The sequence below is a fragment of the Silurus meridionalis genome, chromosome 24, assembly GCF_014805685.1.
Source record: "Silurus meridionalis isolate SWU-2019-XX chromosome 24, ASM1480568v1, whole genome shotgun sequence".
NCBI classification, from domain to species: Eukaryota; Metazoa; Chordata; class Actinopteri; order Siluriformes; family Siluridae; genus Silurus; species Silurus meridionalis.
In genome coordinates this window covers 16,466,467-16,489,754 of record NC_060907.1, presented here as the reverse complement: position 1 = coordinate 16,489,754, position 23,288 = coordinate 16,466,467, and the positions used below count along the sequence as shown (strand labels likewise).

At 38.5% G+C, this 23,288-nt stretch overlaps 1 protein-coding gene across 10 annotated transcripts in view; it reads left to right on the top strand.

Moving 5' to 3' along the window:
- dmd (dystrophin) overlaps positions 1-23,288 on the top strand; it is a 199,083-nt gene that overhangs the window by 85,155 nt on the left and 90,640 nt on the right. For 9 of the 10 annotated variants that reach the window (XR_006924152.1, XR_006924151.1, XM_046837542.1 and 6 more), the window contains exons 50-57: positions 2,004-2,085; positions 2,240-2,406; positions 6,110-6,227; positions 7,756-7,952; positions 8,134-8,288; positions 10,631-10,820; positions 13,799-13,971; positions 20,253-20,409. Coding sequence is in view for 8 of the 10 variants with exons in the window: in XM_046837542.1 (XP_046693498.1) it covers positions 2,004-2,085; positions 2,240-2,406; positions 6,110-6,227; positions 7,756-7,952; positions 8,134-8,288; positions 10,631-10,820; positions 13,799-13,971; positions 20,253-20,409 (1,239 nt within the window). In the remaining 2 variants the exon portion in view is untranslated. Of the gene's footprint in view, positions 1-2,003; positions 2,086-2,239; positions 2,407-6,109; positions 6,228-7,755; positions 7,953-8,133; positions 8,289-10,630; positions 10,821-13,360; positions 13,485-13,798; positions 13,972-20,252; positions 20,410-23,288 lie in introns of those variants that run through there. The other variant, XM_046837548.1, reaches the window with a different exon arrangement.

Genomic DNA, 23,288 nt, shown 5'->3' with positions numbered 1-23,288 from the left:
GCCTGGCTTCCACTACTCTTTCCCATAACTTCATGGTGTGACTGATCAACTTAATTCCCCTGTAGTTACTGCAGGTCTGCACATCTCCCTTATGCTTAAAGATCGGTACCAGCACACTCCTTCTCCATTCCTCAGGCATCCTCTCCCCTTCCAGAATCCTGTTAAACAATCTGGTTAAAAACTCCACTGCCATCTCTCCTAAACATCTCCACACCTCTACTGGTATGTCATCTGGTCCAACCGACTTTCCATTCTTCATCCTATTAATCGCTGCTCTCACTTCCTCCTTACTAATCCTATCTACATCCTGCTTCAACAACTCCACATCCTCCAACCTTCTCTCTCTGTGATTTTCCTCATTCATCAGCTGCTCAAAATACTCCCTCCACCTTCTCAACACACTCTCCTCACTAGTCAACACATTTCCCTCTCCATCCTTTATTGCTCTAACTTGCAGTACATCCTTCCCAGCTCGGTCCCTCTGCCTGGCCAATCGGTATAACTCCTTTTCTCCTTCCTTAGTGTCCAACCTCTTATACAGCTCCTCATATGCCCTTTCCTTGGCTTTCGCCACATCCCTTTTTAACTGCTGCCGCATCTCCTTGTACTCCTGCCTACTTTTCTCATCACTCTGTCGATCCCACTTCTGTTTTGCCAACCTCTTTCCCTAATGCTCTCCTGCACTTCCTCATTCCACCACCACGTCTCCTTGTCTTGCTTTCTATTTCCAGATGTCACACCAAGTACTTTTCTAGCTGCCTCCCTCATCACTCCTGCAGTAGTTCCCCAATCATCCGGCACCTCTTCACCACCACCGAGCCCCTGTCTGACCTCTTCCCTGAACCTCACTACACTCTTCCTCCTTCAGTTTCCACCATCTTATTCTTCTTTCAATCCTTACATTCCTCCTCTTCTTCTTCGCCTCCAAAACCATCCTACAGACCACCATCCGATGCTGTCTAGCTACACTGTCCCCGCCAACACCTTACAGTCTCCAATCTCCTTCAGGTTGCATCTCCTGCATAGCACATAGTCCACCTGTGTGCACCTTCCTCCACTCTTATCGTCACCCTATGATCCTCCTTCTTCTTAAAATACGTGTTCACCACTGCCATTTCCATCCTTTTAGCAAAATCTACCACCATCTGCCCTTCCACATTCCTCTCCTTAAAACCATACCTACCCATCACCTCCTCATCACCTCTGTTCCCTTCACCTACATGCCCATTAAAGTCTGCCCCAATCACCAATCGTTCTTTCCTAGGTACACCATCTACCACTTCATCTAATTCACTCCAGAATCTTTCCTTTTCCTCCATCTCACAGCCAACTTGTGGAGCATAGGCACTGATGACATTTATCATCATCCTTCAACTTCCACCTTCACGATCATCACCCTATCAGAAACTCTCTTCACCTCCACTACACTCTTACTGTACTCTTCCTTCAGAATCACCCCTACACCATTTCTCTTCCATCCACACCATGATAAAACAGTTTAAATCCACCTCCAATGTTCCTGGCCTTACTCCCTTTCCACTTGGTCTCCTGAACACACAGCATATCTACCTTTCTCCTCTCCATCATATCAGCTATCTCTCTCCCTTTACCCGTCATAGTACCAACATTTAAAGTACTAACCCGAACCTCTACTCTCCTACACTGCTCCTTTTCCTGCCGTCTCTGTAGACGTCTTCCTCCTCTCCTTCTCCTCCTTCGGCCAACAGTAGCCCAATTTCCACCGGTACCCTGTCAGCTAACGATACCTGTGGCGGTCATTGTTAACCCTGGCCTCGACCGATCCGGTATGAAATTCTCCTTTGTGATCCGCATATTTGATTTGGCACATGTTTTACGCTGGATGCCCTTCCTAACGCAACCCTCCCCATTTACCCGGGCTTGGGACCGGCACTAAGAGTGCACTGGCTTGTGCCCCCCTAATGGCTGGGTTGCAATTCTTCAAATACAGTCTAAGTTAAACATTATATGCATTTTTTTTACAGGGCCAGTTTGATAGTCTAAGTGCAGATTGGATAACTATTCAAATGCTGCTTAAGGAATGGAAAAACAAATGTCAAGTTGCAAGTAAGAATATCACAAAATAGCAGGCATTATACAAATTTTGTCATGTACATGGTATTAAGTATTCTGTTTTACACAGCAGTATACAGTTTACTCGTGTCCCAGTGTTGCATATTGGCTGTTTATATTCGTTATTTTCTGACTGTTTATTCTGCAGCTGAATCCTTGACAAGCAGTGCCCCGGATGTTTCAACAATAGATACATTCAATTACTCAAGTGCTGAACTCAATGACTGGCTCTCTCTTCTTGATCACATGATTACATCACACCGCGTGATGGTAGGATATCTCAGTGACATCAGTGACCTGACTGTGAAACTCAAGGTTAGTGCAGGAAATGACTGTCTGCTTCTATAATAGTTTGTGCAGTTTGAATTTTTCTATATTGAAATGTCATAATACTGCATAAACAACTTTCCTTAGATCCCAAAGTTATTACATCTAATAAGAGCTGGATAATTTACTGGACCATTATTCACTGGCTTCTTGACTTTACTTGTTTGTTCCAAAATGTATTCACTGTCCAAAGTGGCACATTTTAAGTGTTAAAAATTATAAATACAGAAAAATAATACAACATATGTTTTCTGGTAAAACTATTTAGTTAATAGATGAATCTGTGTTAATTTTGTATATAGAGTAGCCTGGCTAACCTGCTGACATGAGTCAATTAGACCACCAACAACTTCAGTACATGAAAATAATTCATACAACTCATCATGACAAATCATCATGTGTAGCTTAGTGAGCACCAACCCTTTGCAGCCCAATAAACCCAAACAGCAATTGTAATGTATGTACAGTACTTTCTAATGTATTCAGTCATATGATTTTATAGAGCAAATGTAGCAAAATACCAAAATATAAGTTTTAATAGACATATGAATGTAGGTGTATACAGTATGTTTTACACATACAGGTGCATCTCAATAAATTAAAATATCATTAAAAATGTGATTTATTTTAGTAATTCATTACAAAAAGTAAAACTTGTATATTATATAGATTCATCACACATACTGACTGATATAAGACGACTTTGGCCCACTGAGCAACAGTCCAGTCCTTTTTGTCCTTTGCCCAGGTAAGACACCTCTGACGTTGCCTCCCTGGATCAGGAGTGGCTTTACACAAGGAATGTGTCAGTTGTAGCCCATGTATGCATCTTTTCTACCACATTATTTCCTTCCATTCAACTTTTCAATAATGTGCTTAGATACAGCACACTGTGAACAGCAGCTTCTTTAGCGATGACCTTTTGTGTCTTACCCTCCATGTGCAGGGTCTCAATGATCGTCTTCTGGACAACTGTCAATTCAGCAGTTTTCCTCCTTGATTGTGTAGCCTGAACCAGACAGAAACACCATTTAAAGGCTCAGGAAACCTTTGCAGGTGTTAGTTCGCTGATTAGAGTGTGACACCACGAGTCTCCAATATTGCACTTTTTTACAATATTCAAATTTTCTGAGATACTGAATTTTGGGTTTTCATTAGCTATAAGCCATAATCATCAAAGTTAAAAGACATTAACACTTGAAATATATCAGTCTGTGTGTGATGAATCTGTATAATATACAAGTTTAACTTTTTGTATTGAATTACTAAAATAAATCAACTTTTTTGTTATATTCTAATTTATTAAGATGCACCTGTATGCAGAAAAGGCCAAATCAGAACTATTAGGTTCATTAGACTATTTAAGTGGTCATCTATACATCATGACTATATCAGTGCCTATTAAAAAATATTACAGCTACCTATTAAATTTGTTTTTGTTTGGTAATTGGTATTGTAGTAGTTTGCTGTAGTACAAGGGTTCCTAAAATGGGGGGTCACATGAATTACAAATGAAATCGTGAGAGATGCATCTCCACTTTTTGGCCCTCCTCTTTTCCTCCTTCCTGGTGGCTTCATCCTCAGCAGTCTCTCCTCTGTACATGGAGAACCATCTCAATCGGGCCTCTCTCACTTTGTCCCCAAAACGTCCTACATGCGCTGTCCCTCTAATAAACTTTTTTCTAATCCTGTCCATCCTCGTCACTCCCAATGAAAATCTCAACATCTTTAGCTTTGCTACTTCCAGTCTTTTCGTCAATGCCACTGTCTCTAAACTATACAACATCGCAGGTCTCACCACAGTCCTGTAACCTTTCCCTTTTACTCTCACAGATACTCTTTTATCACAAATCACTCCTGCAATTACTCTTCTCCACCCACTCCACCCTGCCTGCACTCTTTTCTTTACTTCTCTAACACACTCTCCATTACTTTGCACTGTTAAACCCAGGCACTTAAACTCTTCCACCTTCACCACCTCTTCTCCCTGCAACCGCACCACTCCACTGGCCTCCCTCTCGTTCACATACATCTTCTCTGTCTTACTCCTACTGACTTTCATTCCCCTTCTCTCCAGCACATACCTCCACCTCTCCAGGCTCTTCTCCACCTGCTCCCTACTTTCACCACAAATCACAATATGAACCTGCAAACATCATAGTCCATGAAGACTCCTGTCTGACCTCGTCCCGGAAAGGAAAGGGCTCAGAGCCGATCCTTGATGCAGTCCAACCTCCACACTTCACCTCTGTCACACTGTCCTCATACATGTCCTGCACCACCCTTACATACTTCTCTGACACACCTGACTTTCTCATACAATACCACAACTCCTCTCTCCACCCTGTTGTACGCTTTCTCTAAATCCACAAACACACAATGCAACTCTTTCTGACCTTCTCTGTACTTCTCCATCAACATTCTCAAAGCAAATAAGGCATCTGTGGTGCACTTCCTCGGAATTAAACCATACTGTTGCTCACAGATGGTCACCTCTTCTCTCAGCCTGGCTTCCACTACTTTTTTCCCATAACTTTTTGGTGTGACTGATCAACTTAATTCCCCTCTAGTTACTGCAGATCTGCACATCGCCCTTATGCTTAAAGATCAGTACCAGCAATTTCCTTTGCTATTCCTCAGGCATCTTCCAGAATCTTGTTAAACAATCTGGTTAAAAACTTCACTGCCATTTTTCCTAAACATCTCCATGCTTCTACCGGTATGTCACTTGGTCCAACCAACTTTCCACTCTTCATCCTCTTAATTTCCTCCTTACTAATCCTATCCACTCCCTGCTTCACCATCTCCACACCATCCAACATTCTCTCTCGCTCTCATTTTACTTGTTCATCAGCTGTTTAAAATACTCTCCCCATCTTCTCCACACACTCTCCTCACTAGTCAACACATTTCCATCTCCATCCTTTATTGCTCTAACTTGCAGCACGTCCTCCCCAGCTCGGTCCCTCTGCCTGGCCAATCGCTACAAATCCTTTACTCCTTACTTAGCGTTCAACTTCTCATACAGCTCCTTATATGCCTTTTCCTTAGCACCTCCAATGCTGTCTAGCATCTAGCTACACTGTCCCATGCCAACACCTTACAGTCTCCAATCTCCTTCAGGTTGTATCTCCCAAATAGAATGTAACTCACCTGTGTGCACCTTCCTCCACTCTTATACGTCACCCTATGCTCCTCCTCCTTCTTAAAATAAGTGTTCACCACTGCCATTTTCATCCTTTTAGGAAAATCTACCACATTCCTCCCCTTAAGACCATACCTACCCATCACCTCCTCATCACCTGTGTTCCCTTCACCTACATGGCCATTAAAGACTCATCCAATTACCAATAGATTATTTTTAGGTTTTAATTATAGAACAACATTTTAAAATGTATTTTATTTTATTAATATTTGCTATTTATAAATTTAAAAAAATATTTGCAGCAGGCCTGAAATATCAACATAACTAAAAGTATTTAGAGATTTTGCTATGATATTTTAGATTTAGTTTATGGGTATTCCTGCTGTACTTCTGATTAGATTCCACACTTGGATTGGAGTCCAACTGCAGCAAATTCAAGGAATTAGAAAGTCCCACAACTGTCTATATATCTTACTATAGTATAAGGTCTAACAGACAAAAATAAATATGAGAAGATTTCTTGTTACAACTAATTTTTTCTTTCAGTCAGCAGTAAAAGACATGGAACAAAGATGCCCACAGCTGAATAAACAGATCACTGCAGCAGAAAACCTTAAAAACAAAACTAACAACCCTCAGATGCGTTCTACAATCACAGATCGAAGTAAGTTTTCATTTCACCTTCACTGGGTTTAAAATCACTGTAGAAGAAATCTTCACCTGAGTAACATTTTTCATGAAGGTACCCATTTAAATGTAACTATTAATATCTGCAGATTGAGGCTATTCACAGTAGACATTTATAGATTTATTGACAGCACCTGGACCTTACATCATATGAATATGAGTGTAAAACATCCTAGTTGTATTTAAGTCCCATAAGTTAAGGTTGTGTGCAGGACAGTTATCCAAACGATTAATCAGTTAGTACTTTAAACAAACAAAATCATGATCATCTTAAAGCAATTAACGAAGATGATTAAATAGAATATTAAACATGTTTTGCGTTTAACTTTGCACATAGTTCAAGTGAAACATTTCTTTACATTCCCACTCAAAATACGTTATACAGGTTTTGGCTGTGTTTTTTCTTCCCTCTGTCTCATTTAATAAAAGATGTGGTGCTACTGTAGCTTTCTATGTCCTGAAAAAATGTGTTAGCTTCAGCTATCCCTAGCTGGTAATTGTTATGTAAGGGAGGAGGAGTGGGGCAGTGAACTAGCAAGTGGGTAGGAATTAACCATTGACCTGATTTAGAGAAAATAGGATATAAAAAAGTTCAGTTTCATATGTAATTTATTTGGACAACATGATCCATGAATAGAGAAATTCTGTTTAACACTCAATTTAATTGATTTGTATACCTGTCATTGCAAATTGTAAACTGTGTTCTTTGCTTCCTCCTTGCAGAAGGTTAAATATATATACTTTATTATTTTTTATAAAACAAAGATTTAAAGTCATTACAGACATACAGACATTCAGATTTGGTCACTTAACTTCAAAAGGTATTCATTCATCAAGTCAGTATTGATTAACAGATCTGCTTATGGGAATCACTTTCTGGACTAAAACCGCCCTATATTTTTTTTTCAGATTTATCTAGACCACTGTATTTAAATATAAGCATACTGAATCTCTTAAACAGTAACCTGAGCATAAGATGAAACTGGGGTACATACAGCTATTTATTTTTTGTACTTAAAAAAAGAAACTGGTCCATTCTGGAGTTTTTGCCGTGCTTGTTTGTGCATGTTTGTGTACTGCATGATTCACCAGCTCATCCCCAACAATTACTGAAAGCACAAGAGTCATGCATAAGTAACCTGGCCTTAATAAGACACAGGTTAGATTCGAAATTCAATATTTAAGATTTTTGTCTTAATTAAATATAATAAATACATGGTAAAATGCATTTTTCTTTTCTATTTTAAAATGTTTAATGGAAATAAGTAAATAACCTAATTAAATAACATAAGTTACATAAGATGTGATGGATTCTGTTTAAATGTCTCAGGTGTAGGTAAACTTTTGCCATGCCCTGTACAAGACATTTAACATCATGCTACTGTATAAACATGATCACATTTACAACTCCTTTTTGCCAAAGAATTCACAGGAAATGTCTGCCTCTATTATGGATTATTCTGAGCTTTTTTAAATTAATGTACTTTTTCCATTTTTACCATTAGTTGAGAAATTACAAGCACACTGGGAAGATTCACATACCAAGTTGATGGACAGAATAATGCAACTTCAGAACATGTATCAAGACTCCAAGGAGTGGCTGGATGCCGAGAAAACGGCGGAGTCACACATAAAGCAAGCCAGTGAAAAACTAGAAGGCTTGAAAGAAGTCCCAGCAGGTTCTGATCAAGAAAACTTTCAGGTAATATCAATTACATGTCGGTGGAGTTTTATTTTGATACTAAACTGACATTTTAATCATTGATGAGGAGAATTTTTGTGTTTGTTAAAAAAAATTGCAACACAAATTAAAACATTTTTATTTCTCTGTAGAGAAATATAATGAGTTTAAATGTGTGACTTAGTCAGTGTAATTTTTGCAGAAACTTGCTAAAGATATACAGCTGTGGCAAGCCGATATTGACGAAACGAATAAACTGGCAAACAAATTACTGGTCCTTTATTCCGATGATGACACGAGCAAGATTAAGCAGATGACTGAGAATATGAATCTTGCTTGGGGCAAAATTAAAAAAGGGTAAGTTTTTAATTAGGAATTTATTCTCTGTTTCTATTTATCATAGATTTGTTTTTGTGTGTGTGTGTGTGTGTGTGTGTGTGTGTGTGTGTGTGTGTGTGTCACGATTGCAGTGAAACCAGTGGAAGATCCTGCATGCAAACATGCCATGGCAGTCAAACATGACATTTTTTTTTCTAAATTGAACAAGTGAAGATGAGCTCTTTTTCTTTCAGTTTTTAAAAAGACAACTTGTAATGCACAGAAAGATCATTAATGCGATGTTCATCACTGTTGAATGAACCACAATGGTCTCACCAAATGTCTGCACAAACACCCTGTTAAAAGTCAGGGTTTTAGTAATGTTACAGATAAACTGTGGTCTTCATTTCCAATCTTTTTTTCTTTTTTTCTAATGCTCCTGCACTACCTCTGCCATGTTAATCTATATTCTTTGTGAAATTTGTCATATTGTCAGGAAAACCTTTTTAAATCTTTGCAGTAATCAGGGTCACAAATACTGTTTCTTCAGTATCTTTCTTTCTGTTTATTATTATTATTAATGTTACTCATGTTCAGGATGTTCTAGTTATAGCTATAGGATGCCATTAGTCTGGAAATTAGTTTGTCAAGCTATTTATTAGTGCAAAAATTATTAGTGCAAATGTATTTCCCTTTCAGTAACTCGAGCTGCGTCAACGCTTTGGGAACGCTTCCGCATTGTCTATGCTCTAAATCACATGATCGGGAGGTACAGAAACTGAGCGTCGCTACTCGAACCCCCCCCCAAGAGGACATAGGACGTTCTGGGGACACTGAGGTGGTAGATACCATTCTCCAATCCAGAGCTTCCTCTACAAGGAGGTCGTATGCCATGAAATGGCATCTGTTTAGTGGATCGTGCGATCTGCACAGAACGAATCCAGTTAGCTGCCCAGTTGGTTCAGTGCTGTAATTCCAAAGGGTTGGCTCCGTCCACCCTCAAAGTATACGTGTTTGCCATTTCAGCATATCATGCCCCCGTGGCGGGGCAATCGCCCCAATCAACTGGGCAGGGACCCGGTAGTGACACGTTTTCTCTGCGGCACCCGGAGTCTGAGGCCCCCAGTGTGACCTAGAGTGCCTGCATTGGACTTGGCCGTTGTTTTGGAGGCTCTATCCGAGACCCCCCTTCGAGCTATTGGTTGAGACATCTCGGAGGCACCTCACAGTCAAGACTGTGTTCCACCTGCCCATTTGCTCTATTAAGAGAGTAGGGGATTTGCAGGCCCTTTTAGTGGCCCCTCTTCTTTGGAGTTTGCTCCAGGCATGGCCAGTGCATTCCTGTACCCTAAAATGGGTTACATCAACAAGGTGCCCTACGACATCCCACGATCTGTTAGGCTCCTGGCATTCTATCCTCCTCCTTTTCAGGCCCCAAACCAGGAGAGCTGAACCGGCTGTGTCTGGTGCAAGCGCTGGAACTTACGTCCACATGACGAGTCCGTGGAGGAAGTCGGAACAGTTGCTCATCTGCTATGGCCCTCCAAGGAGAGGCCTTCCTGCAAACATGCAGATGCTGAGCAGGTGGATTATTGATGCTATTGCATCCTCCTATGAGTGCTCTGGTCACCCCACTACATTCGGGGTCAGAGCACACTCGCTTCATGACATCTGCAATGCTGCAGCCTAGTCCACCTTGCTAACCTTTGTTAGGTTTCTAACCTTGACCTATCTGTGCTCCTACACACTAGGCAGGGATTGGTCAGTCTGGCGGTATTGGACTCTCGTTCCCAAAGCGTTGTTGATGCAGTTTGAGTTCCTGAAAGGGAACATCTCCAGGTTGCGTATGTAACCCTGGTTTCCTGATGGAACGAGACGCTGCATCTCCTTGCCACACAGCCGGCATCCCTGCAGCACTTCCTTCTACTTACAGAAGCTAGCGTCGGCTTTACTCCATGAACTTTTTCTAGCTTCCTGGTTGTGATGTCACCCCGCCGGTTGACGCAGCGCCTCATTCCCTCAGGGAACCCGGGTAACATACATGAGCTGGAGACGTTCCATAAGAAATTGGTTACATTTGGAATTTATGTCTTTGCTACACCTAGATGAACTAATTATAGATCACCACTGATCTAAACTTGGTCATTAACTGATCACATGGTGATATAACATTTGTAAAGAGCAGCTCATATCTAGCTATTCAAGACAAAAAAAAAACTGCATGAAAGCATGAGGTCTACATTAAAATACTAACAAAAATTAGAAAAATAATGATTTTAATTGAAAGTGCAAATAATAAGAACAATTAGAAACAGTTAATTCATAATGCAAATTGTGCAATCGTCTTACTCTGTTAAACATGAATGTGTTGCCACTTCCAGTGCAGGGGACACAGAGGTCGACCTTGAGGCCAGACTGCAGCAAATGCACCACTTTTACGCAGACCTGGAAATGTTTTGTAACTGGCTAACTGAAGCAGAAACAACAGCGAATGTCTTACAAGATGCTACCTATAAGGAATCTCTTCTGGAGGACCCAGTCACAGCACACCACTTACTGAAGCAATGGCAAGTAAGTAAGCAGTTTGTACTGGTTTGTGCTGTGCTTCTGCAAATTTCAGGCCAAGTTATATACTTTGTGTGTTATTTTTATTAAGTTTTATTGCTATAGCACTTTTAACAATGGACATTGTCACAGAAAATAAACAGATTATGAATATAAAGAAATAAAATGATTATGGATATATAGTGGTGATATTGGCAAGAAAAAAACTCCTTGAGGAAGAAACCTTAAGAGGAACCAGACTCAAAAGAAAACCCATCCCCATATGGGTGACACTGAATGTCCATTTATTATAGTTCTATTAGATGATAGAAAAGGATAATTGTGCTATTTTACAATATTGGGTTTTGTTAATTATTCTTCAAAGAAAAAAAAATTAACTGCTGTTCAAGTTGCTTATTATTTTTGTGCCTGTGTTGATCAGCAGTTAATAAATGGTTATAGTGGGGTTTTTGTTGCATTATAGGTTGATATGCAATATAAATTTTTTGACTGTTTGTGTCTTATTCGTGTTTACTTTTGGAGACTACTCTGTTAATTGGTTTAAAATTAGTTCAGACCTGTTTATAAAAATCACTGCCTTTTTTATTAGGCACATTGTTAAAGCCAGTATAGCGCTCTTCTGTTCTCTCAGTTTAACTGTGAAATTTGCTTCATTTTGGTATGATATCATTTAAAAAATAATTGCTATATTCTGTATTTGGATCTTTAAGTCAAGGTCTTGGAATAAAGAACTATATTATAAATATATATTTTTATTTTCAGTTAGAATTTTTTTTGTCTTACATGATGCATAAGCATAAGCAACTATGTACAGTGGGGCAAAAAAGTATTTAGTCAGCCAACAATTTTGCAAGTTCTCCCACTTAAAAAGATGAGAGAAGCCTGTAATGTTCATCATAGGTACACTTCAAATATGAGAGACAGAATGAGAAAAAAATCCAGAAAATCCCATTGTCTGATTTTTTTTAAGAATTTATTTGCAAATTATGGTGGAAAATAAGTATTTGGTCACCTACAAAAAAATAAGATTTCTGGCTCTCATAGACCTGTAACTTCTTTTTTAAAGAGGCTCCTCTGTCCTCCACTTGTTACCTCACTCATATGCACTTTATACTCCTGGTCGTGAAGTCACCTCATCGGTGACGGCCATCGTCTAATTTTTGACTGATTACACACATTATTTGAGAGCGTGAACACTCAGGCGCGTTCCCGAAAAAGTTTCGATGCAGCTCGAGTTCCTAAAAGGGAATTACAGGCCTCGCTCATCTTTTTAAGTGGGAGAACTTGCACAATTGGTGGCTGACTAAATACTTTTTTGTCCCACTGTATACATAGTATTGTTATTTTAATGATGGATGCCCATTTTAATCATAAACAGTGCCATATGCAAAATGTTTTCTAAAGGTGATTTCTATTCCAAGTGGAAGGAACAGGAGTGTGATTGTGGTAATTAGGTAAATTTGTGTCTTGTGCCACTGATTAAAAAGAAATCAAAGTTAAGATGTGTATGGAGATCAGGTTAATGAAATATCTATACATTTGTGTTTTTTCACTTAAACTTTGTTATGCCTCAAACTAACAGACAAAGCATTTATGCAACTGCAAAATTTGATCAGGTGGTCTGTTTTATTTAATTTTCTGCTTAAATAGTAATTATATCACAACTCAAATTTCAAAAGAGTTGATAGTGATAGTTGATAGTTTGACAGTGCAAAATATTACAGTGCAGAAAAATTAAAAATGGAAATATGAACATAAATGTGTGAATTCACCAGTCTATTCACCAAAAATACAACAGATTACTTGTTATACCTTGCAATAAACTTTTAAAAATGTTGTAACAGTAGAGCATTTAACACTGTGTAGCATCACAATTTCTTCCTAAATCACTTTTAGTTACTTATGTTTTTGAGTGTATGAACTGATATTTATCCCCATATCTTTACTATGCAGGGACTTTTTTGCCATATATTTCATGGTTCTTTATGTGCCACACAGTTTTAATTGAAGATACATCAGAATTGCAGGTGGCTGATTTAATACCTGCGCTCTTTGCTTACCTATGCTTTATAGCTAAAAAATCTAAATAATTTGTGGGGAAAGTTTCTCCTCTGCATTCCAAATAATTTCATTTATTGAATCTAATCTTTATTGCAACATTTCTGGTCAATGCAAACATTTTGTTAGACTGCACATGCAAATGAACATTTAGTAAATCAGGGCTTCAGTGTTCATATAGATTTGGGTAAGCATTTAGTTAGTGAGATGTTGAAGCATTTATCTTGGTTGTCCTGCACTAACTGGTATGGCAACTATGTGTTCTTGGCAACAGCTCAGCGATTCATAAAAAATTTGAAGAGGCAGACACACTAGTGGGATAAGGAGATGCCTTTGTTTCCAGAACTTTGCCTTTCTTCAGTAGCAGTGCCCACTCCCTTCATGAACAACAGACCCAATGTGCCTTCATGAAAAGGCATGCAAGCTTCCGAACAGTAATTGTACAATCCCTTTTCCGGCTGCTCACCGTCATTCACTTCTTTCCATATTATCTCTCAACATTCATATGGTGTGGAAATAGAGATCTGTGCTAAAGCGAGTCAGACATACATGCATTTTTACCTGAAGTTTTAATCTATGGATATGTTGCACCGTAAGACATACCATGTTAAGGTCTGATTATTATTATTACTTTCTAGGGTTTTGTTTTCAATGTTTATGTTTTGTGTAACTTGATGGGAAAGAGTAATGTAAATTGCATATAGCATATTTACAGAAATGTGTATTCTTGCTGTATGTTGGGCAAAAAATTGGACAATACAAATATCTTTTGTAAAATATTATGTAAATACTAATGTACCTTTGTGACTTTTGTTAACTGTACTGAAGCAAACTTTGGTAAGGAAAACATGATGATGGAGTTGTTTAAACAGTTTTGCTCTAATGACCGAACAGTTTTACTGAATTAGCTCTGTTGATCTCTACAGGATCTTCAGAAGGAGATTGATACCCAGAAAGATACGTATCATTCACTTGATGAAAATGGGCAGCGTATTGTGGCATCGCTGGGAAGGACAGACGACGCTATAGTGCTGCAAAAACAGCTGTACAATGTGGGAAAGCGCTGGCAGGACTTGTGTCAAAAGGTCTACAGTATGAGGTAAAAATCTTGAATTTTTAAATGAAATGTTTGTGTTTTTATGTTTAATCCTTACACCTAAGGTATCTGCTCAGTAAATTCTTATATGATAGCAAAATCTAATTAAATGTAATTCATCTAAATAATCCAGTTCATTATAGAAATGTAGTTGCTGCTTAAAGCAACTTAAGAGATTTATCTGAATTTATCAGGTGTAATTAGGTGCACACAGTTACACAACCCTCCATAACCCCAGTCAGCTTAGCCATATGTGTTTGTGTCACCAGCACTAAAAAATACACAAAACATCTGTTGGTGACAGCAAAGACAGGATGTGCGTAATTTGTGATTCATCAATCACATTTATTCATACATCATGATGAACATGCCTGAGTACTCTTCGAATTTTGTGCCAGCTTGCTTAACCATGTTTCTTACCATCTATTTTTATATTTTATTATTAAAGATAAAGTATTGCAAACGCAGGATTTTTTATACAAATATATAAGTATAATGGTTTCAATTCTGAAAGCCACAAGTTCACAAAAAGAAACATTTATCCAGCTAATTCAGAAAGATTCCAAAGATATAAATGAGAAAACACTTAAAAGTTTGTCAAAAAATATAAACAAAATTAGTAGAATTAAGTAGATTTTTTGTGGAGATACATTTATTGTGCAAAATTATGATCCTTTTTTGATACCGTATTTTCCGGACTATAAGTCGCTACTTTTTTCCCACGCTTTGAACCCCACAGCTTAAACAACGAAGCAGCTCATTTATGGATTATTCCTGGGTTTTTCCTGGTTTCACAAACTTCAAGCCAAAAAACTGAACCTAATAACATTAGACCAATGAAATTGCGGAACAGGTTCAGGTAAACCAATAAAACTCTTTATATTAAATCAGATGGGCTCCCACTGAATCGGGCCGCACCGCATCATAAATATGGATGCGGTTCCTCTGATGTTTGACCTGCCGCTCACTCGGACTGTCTACAGGAAATGTGAATCATTCGTCACGCTGAAAACAACCGGGCATGAAAAAACACTTCACCTGTGTTCTGAGCTGCACGGCATCGGGAGAAAAGATTCACCGATGGTGATTTGAATTGAATTGAATTGAATTGAATTGAATTGAATTGAATTGAATTGAATTGAATTGAATTAAAGTTCATTAGTTTTAGTGTAGACACCTGCGGCTTATAGACAGGTGCGGCGTATTTATGTTAAAAATAAAAATCTTTGTCAAATTCAGTGGGTGCGGCTTATATTTGGGTGCGCTTAATAGTCTGGAAATTACGGTAGTCATGCATAGATTTAATATAATTTAATATAGTTCAAAATCAGTATCTGTAATGAAATTTAAAGAATGTTTATTTTTACATGGCACTTCCATATAAACAGACTCAGAAGTAATTGGACAATTATAAATAAAATAATTAATTGTACTACTTGGAGGTAAATTCTTTGCAGTGCGTGACTATTTGAAGTCAGGAACTTATGGACGTCCCTAAATGCAGAGTTTCCTTTCTTGAGATGATTTGACAGAACTTAAGTGCACATTAAGTTCCTGTTGTTTGTAGGTCTTTTCTAATTTCAGTTTTGTCTTCAGTTTCCTCAATTGTTCAGTTAAACATTCAATTTCTTTGTTTTAAGAAGCTCTTGGGTTGCTTTTAAATCCAGTTTTAAGTCATTATCCATATGTACTCTCAAGCACCATTATATCTTTATTCTGTTTGGTTTAAAAGCAAATAAGGAATGGGAGGCAGTGTCCGTCCGTTGTCTGGTTTCTTGAAAATCGTGGAAAATGGATGTAATTTCTAATCAATAAATGCAGCACAGAAGTGGTTAATTTTAATTCCATTTCAGTGATATACACAGGAAAATTTACATGAATTTTGTCATTGTCTAAGTATTTTTGTACCCGACTATACCTTTTGAGCTCGAACACAATTATATCAGTAGAATTTCCTAAAATATGCGATGCAATATGATTCTCCCCGATTACGTGGCAGTGTGTCTGATTTCGATTTGATTCAATGCAATCAGATACAATGCAATAGGATGCAATGGGATTTAATAATGTACAGATAGTTGACTTTTATTTCTTTGGTTCAGACAGACAGCAAATCATCAATTTACTTAAGTACTTAAGTGCCTTCTGCCTTTGAAGTGCAAAAAAGAAAGAAAAATATTAAATAAAACCAGTTCTTTTCCTGCTGTGTCTCCAGGAAGATTTAGCTCCACCTCTGCCATGTCAATCTGTATTTTATGTGACTCTCAGGACACGCCTCGGTCTCTGTAGTGATGCTAAGAGACTGCGCTTAAGAAAAGGTTTAGCGAAGAGAATCAATCTGCACATCAAATAATGGTCACTTTCCTAAAAAATAAAAGTACAGTATAGCACATCTACTAATAATTATATATGAATAAATAGTTTTTTACTGATGCAAATATGTTTAAAACAATGCATTGTGATGCAAATGGCAACTTCTGTCGGATGCAAATATTTTAAATCGATGCATCACATCATTAACTTTTTAACCTTTGCATTGATGCAAATCGGTGAATCTTACCATCCTTAATATATGCATATGTGATGCTATTTCTATAGTTATAACAGTAATGAAAAGAACAAACAAACAGACATAAACGCCTGCCTTTTTTATTTACCTTCTCTTTATCCACATCTTATGTGCAACCACACCCCTGCTACCATTTATCCTAACTTTCCAACTCATTGTGGTGCTCAATCAACCCCACCGCTTTCCCACTTCCCACTGGATCAGATCAGGTCCCTATGATTGAATGAAATCACTAAGAACATATTCACTTTTAATCACCACATTATCATTATATCAAAGCTGCTTTGAGACAATGTTCATTATTAATGCAAATAAAAATGTATGGAATTTAATTGAATTGACTTAGCATGGCTGGTGATGTCCAAAAAATAGTTAATCCTTCTAATATTAGCCAGCTATCCCCAGGAAATGTGTTACCCTTTATTGGGTGTGGGGCTTGCGCAGGCTGCAGTCTACTGTTTAGTGTCTTCTATTTAGAGATGCATCTGTATATCCCACAAGAGCTAGGAAGTCCTTCACCTATCCAATTGAACCCTTCTTTTTGCAGGATTAACAGGTAATCATGCCTATCTGAAGGACAACCCTAAAATGATTTAGTTATTCTCATTGAACTAAGCAGAAGCATATGTACTGAAAAGGGAGTATTCTGTTTATGAGAAATTTGAATGTCACTGGGGCTCCACCAACCCAAATGAGGTGGAAAAAATTTCCCTTACAATAATTGAAATTGGGAAAACCACATTAACACATGCAGCACTTCAAAAACTGCAAATAATAGTCTTGAGCCACTTATTCCAATTCTAATGGTAAAGTCATGTTTTTAGTATGTTGTTAAATCACTTTATCAGGACATCTGTAGGAGGATTTAATCCTTATTAAGTTTTTTTGCATCACTCAATATAAGTATGCGTGTGTTGGTACAACAGGTTGTGTAGGCTGGATTTGTTTACCATCAAATTACTCTCATTTTGACAAAAGCATGTCATGAGTGCTCCTAAAGGAATATGTTAAAGCACCCCCCCACCTTTTCAATGTGCTTAGCTAGTGCTGGGCCCATCCACAAATATTTGTCTAATTTCTGAGCTCTAATTTCATTAAACCTAACCCAAATTAAATCAGGTTTTATTAGGCGTTGGTTCGGTAACACCCTGAGCCTAATTTGTACTGCCATATCAGTATCTTTTTCTTCCATCTATTTAATAGATGGAAGAAGAAGATACTGCTATGCCACTAATTGGTGCTTTGCTTGTTGGATGGTATCTTCTACCCAGGCTGTGAAGTGTCACTGGACCCATTTTGCTTTTTCCAATGAACTGCCCCAGCAACTCTAGGTCAACCACGTCTGCAGCTTCTCTGACTCTTGTCATCCTTAGAAAGCATGAAGCATGGATGCAGTAGCCACCAGTTGCTGTAGCATCCTTTAGCTGGACCAGGAACTGTAGCATCTACTAGTCCACTGGCTAAACTTGGAGAAGGGGCTGGAAGCACTGGTCCTGGTCTATGAACACAAATGTTCACAAACATACTCCAAAATGTAGTGGAACATCTTCCCAGATTAGTAAAGGGAATTATAAGTGCAAATTGGGACTAAATGTGGAATGTAATGTTATAAAAGCACATACCATACTTATGACAAGGTGTCCGCAAACATTTTACAATATATTGTAATGTTTAGTGTTTCGTGTAGATGCCGTTCCACCACTGGGAGACTATTGTATAGTATATTATCTTCATTAGTTTTTTTTTTTATTATTATTTGGTAGTCTTTTAAGAACCCAGCCATTAGGGTTGCACAAGCCAGTGCATTTTTAGTGCTGGTCCTAAGCTCGGATAAATGGGGAGGGTTGCGTTAGGAAGGGCATCCAGCGTAAAAACATGTTCCAAATCGAACATGCGGATCACGAATAGAGATGATCCGCTGTGGCGACCCCTAATGGGAGAAGCTGAAAGGAAGTATAGTCTTTTGTTAAATATTCCATTTATTTAGATAATTTATTGAATATATTATTTATATAATATTTTACACTTTTTATTTATTTACCTGAAAAGGGTATATTTTACTGTATTCCTTCTGCCACTGTATTGGTCAGAAAAGTCTCAGGCCTCTTTATAATTACTTACTTACTTAATTGTCTATATACACAACAGCTGTTTGTGCTACTTTTGAGGCATTGAAAGTAAATTTTAATTTCAAGTAAAAGTGCATTTTCTTACTGAATTGACTTACTGTTACAAGACTAATAAATTAAGGCATGTTTTATCTAAATGAAACATCTGGGAGGATTATAATTGGGGTTGTCACAGCACCGTTTCTAGGCATAGACTAATTAGGCGGTCGCTTAGGGCGCAACCAGCCTCTCCCCCACCCCTACTCCAAGCGAGTATTATTATTATTATTATTATTATTATTATTATTATTACTATTACTTGGTCTTAGTAGGAGTATTTTTTGTTATTTTGATGTATTATGATTAGTTGCGATTTTCTGAGTGGTTTCTCTAGTGATAGTGAGCGCTGCTGTTAGGAAGAGAAATTAAGCATTGTGGTGGGAGGGCAGAGTCAATGCAGGGGTGACAATAGGAATCCTGTCTAGGGTTCTAAATGGGCTAGAAACAGCCCTGGGTTGTCATGCACATGACAAACAAATAAGGGAATAATTGGTGAAGCTTGTTTTCACACTATTTAGCCATATTTTTGTATGGTTTGTAAATGTAACATGATGCCATAGTATTTATCACTGCTGCTAGTTTATGGTTTTGAATTTAGTCTACTTTTTTAGCCCCTTGTAGAGCATGTCAATTCTCAGAAATAACAAACCCATCATTGGGACCTTTTTGGGACATATTTGAGAGACAATTAATTGTTGCCCATTTAAATGACATTGCAGAGCTCTCAGCTTCATCCTCTTCTTTTGGCTGCTCCCATTATGGGTTGTCATCTTCCTCCATACTTCCCTGTCCTCTTCATCTGCCTCTACTACCTGCATGTCTCCACATCCTTAAACCTCCTCCTTGGTCTTCCTCTTTTCCTCCTCCCTGGCAGCTCCATCCTCTGCATTCTCCTACCAATATACCCCATGTCCCTCCTCTGCACATGTCCAAACCCTCTCAATTTTGCCTTCCTCACCTTGTCTCTAAAACATCCTACATTCATCCTGTCTATCCTCGTCACGCCCAATGAAAATCTCAGCATTTTTAACTCTGCCACCTCCAGCTCCACCGCCAGCTCCAGATCCTGTCTTTTAGTTATTGCCAATGTCCACAGAGCTCTCAGCTTACCTCTTACAATCTCTTACAATATGTATCAGACTTTGATCAGTGGACTTCAGCTCAGCATTTAATGAATAATTTTAGTTAGCTTTAGTCAAAACCCAGCTTTTACCTGGATCAGCAGCTTTTAAACTGCTAGGAAGCAGCAGGTGAGCTGGTGAACACACATCTGGAGCCCCGGTTCACACAGGTGACCTCTACAGATGCATGCTCTTCTCACTGCTCTTCTTTCTTATTACCAGTGTCTGCTCTTCTATAAACTTCTTAAGTTTATTGTAGATACATTTTGGGTGGATGGTTTTAAGAATAAAAGAACATACTTCGTAATTCTAGATCCAAGATGTATGTACAATATGTAAATAGATCATGATTATCTTGTATTTATATATTGTATGCTAAAGTGTTTTTGCCATTCTTTGTCCCTTCTATTCTTTTCTTCTTCTCAGGCATTACCTGGATGATAACATGGAACAGTGGAAGAATTTTCACTTATCCTTACAAGGTCTGCTCCAGTGGCTACAGCTTAAAAGGGAGGAGCTGGAGCAACAGAAACCAGTTGGGGGCGATGTACCTGCTGTACATCAGCAGCTGATCATCCATAAGGTGAATGACACTTTTTACTTAGTTTTTACTGCCTGTTTTTGTTGCAAGGCAGATTTGCAGAGTACTTGATTTTTTGTGGTCATAGTCAATGTTAGGTTGATAATGTACGTGTTCAGATCGGGGGAGGTTATCCTCTGATTTTGGCATAATTGTTTCCAGGTAGACATATTGATTATAGCAAGGAGCAGATTTAAGTTTTGTGACTGTATTTGTTGTAATCACAATACTTGACCCTAGGAAATCCCATTTTAAGTGCTGTAAATACACACAAATGCATTTAAAACAAAATATGAAAAATAAACACTCACTATCCCATTTAATAGGAGCACCTGTACATTTGCTCATTCCAAAACCATTCCTTCTTCAATTGAATTCAATTGAATACATTTTTATTTTTCTAGCGCTTTTAACAATGGACATTGTCTCACATTAGCTTTACACAGATAATTCAGTGATGAATGAATAAGTTTGTTCCTTATAAGTGTAAGTTTGTCCCTAATGAGCAAGTCGGGGGGGGAATGTCGCAAGGAAAAACTGCCTGAGATATGGCATTAGGAAGAAGCCTTGAGAGGAACCAGACTTAAGAGGGAACCCATCCTCATTTGGGTGGCACAGAATGTCCATTTATTACAGTTAAACAATGTTGAGGTGTGCAGTGATGGTGAGCAAATGCAAACTGTAGTCCTGTGTCAGTGAAACAGAATGCTGACATTAAGTACAGTCCAAAACCCATCCCAGCTGCACAGAGTGGGTTTCAATCGAAGAGAACATCATCCAGAGGCAGACTTAGGCAGGAACAGTGGTCACTGGTACCTCAGGAGCAGGTTTAACTCAACAGAAAGAAAGAGAGAGAAAGAGAGAGATAGAAGAGGGGTGACAAGGAGAGAAAGATATAGATTATTAGATATCCTTATTGTTTCTACAAACCCGATTCCAAAAAAGTTGGGACACTGTACAAATTGGGAATAAAAAAGGAATGCAATAATTTACAAATCTCATAAACTTATATTTTATTCACAATAGAATATAGATAAAATATCAAATGTTGAAAGTGAGACAATTTGAAATGTCATGCCAAATATTGGCTCATTTTGGATTTCATGAAAGCTACACATTCCATTAAAATGTTGGGATAGGTAGCAATAAGAGGCCAGAACAGTTAAATGTACATATAAGGAACAGCTGGAGGAACAATTTGCAACTCATTAGGTAAATTGGCAACATGACTGGGTATAATAAGAGCCTCTCAGAGTGGCAGTGTCTTTTAGAAGTCAAGATGGGCAGAGGATCACCAATGCTGTGGCGAAAAATAGCGGAGCAATATCAGAAAAGAGTTTCTTAGAGAAAAAAGAGTTTGAAGTTATCATCATCTAAAGTGCATAATATCATCCAAAGATTCAGAGAATCTGGAACAATCTCTGTGCGTAAGGGTCAAGGCCGGAAAACCATACTGGATGCCCGTGATCTTCGGGCCCTTAGACGGCACTACATCACATACAGGAATGCTACTGTAATGGAAATCACAACATGGGCTCAGGAATACTTCCAGAAAACATTGCCGGTGAACACAATCCACCGTGCCATTCGCCGTTGCCGGCTAAAACTCTATAGGTCAAAAAAATAAGCCATATATAAACATCATCCAGAGGCGCAGGCGATTTTTCTGGGTCAAGGCTCATTTAAAATGGACTGTGGCTAAGTGGAAAACTGTTCTGTGGTCAGACGAATCAAAATTTGAAGTTCTATTTTGAAAAACTGGGATGCCATGTTATCTAGACTAAAGAGGACAAGGACAACCCAAGTTTTTATCAGTACTCAGTTCAGAAGCCTGCATCTTTGATGGTATGGGGTTGCATGAGTGCGTGTGGCATGGGCAGCTTACACATCTGGAAAGGCACCATCAATGCTGAAAGGTATATCCAAGTTACAACAAATGCTTCCATTCAGACGTTGTCTCTTTCAGGGAAGACCTTGCATTTTCCAACATGACAATGCCAGACCACATACTGCATCAATTACAACATCATGGGAGCGTAGAAGAAGGATCCGGGTACTGAAATGGCCAGCCTGCAGTCCAGATCTTTCACCCATAGAAAACATTTGGCGCATCATAAAGGGGAAAATGCGACAAAGAAGACCTAAGGCAGTTGAGCAACTAGAAGCCTGTATTAGACAAGAATGGGACAACATTCCTATTCCTAAACTTGAGCAACTTGTCTCCTCAGTCCCCACACAGTGTTAAACATGGCCTTGTCCCAACTTTTTTGAGATGTGTTGATGCCATGAAATTTAAAATCAACTTATTTTCCCCTTAAATGATAAATTTTCTCAGTTTAAACATTCGATATGTCATCTATGTTGTATTCTGAAAAAATATTGAAATTTGAAACTTCCACATCATTGCAATCTGTTTTTATTCACAATTTGTATAGTGTCCCAATTTTTTTGGAATTGGGTATATAAGATCGGCTATGATGTTTGCAGATGATATTATGATTTGTGGTGAGAGTAGGGGAGCAGGTTCAGAAAAGCCTGGAGAAGTGAAGTTACACGCTGGAGAGAAGGGGAATGAAAGTCAGTAGAAGTAAGACAGAGTACATGTGTGTGAATCAGAAGAAGGGCAGTGGAGTGGTGCGGTTGCAGGCAGAAGAGGTGGAGAAGGTGGAGGAGTTCAGGTACCTGGGGTCAGCAGTGCAAAGTAATGGAGAGTGTGTTAGAGAAGTGAAGAAAAGAGTGCAGGCAGGGTGGAGTGGGTGGAGAAGAGTGATAGCAGGAGTGATTTGTGAGAGAAGAGTATCTGCGAGAGTGAAAGGGAAAGTTTATATGACTGTGGTGAGACCTGCGATGTTGTATGGTTTAGAGACAGTGGCATTAAGTAA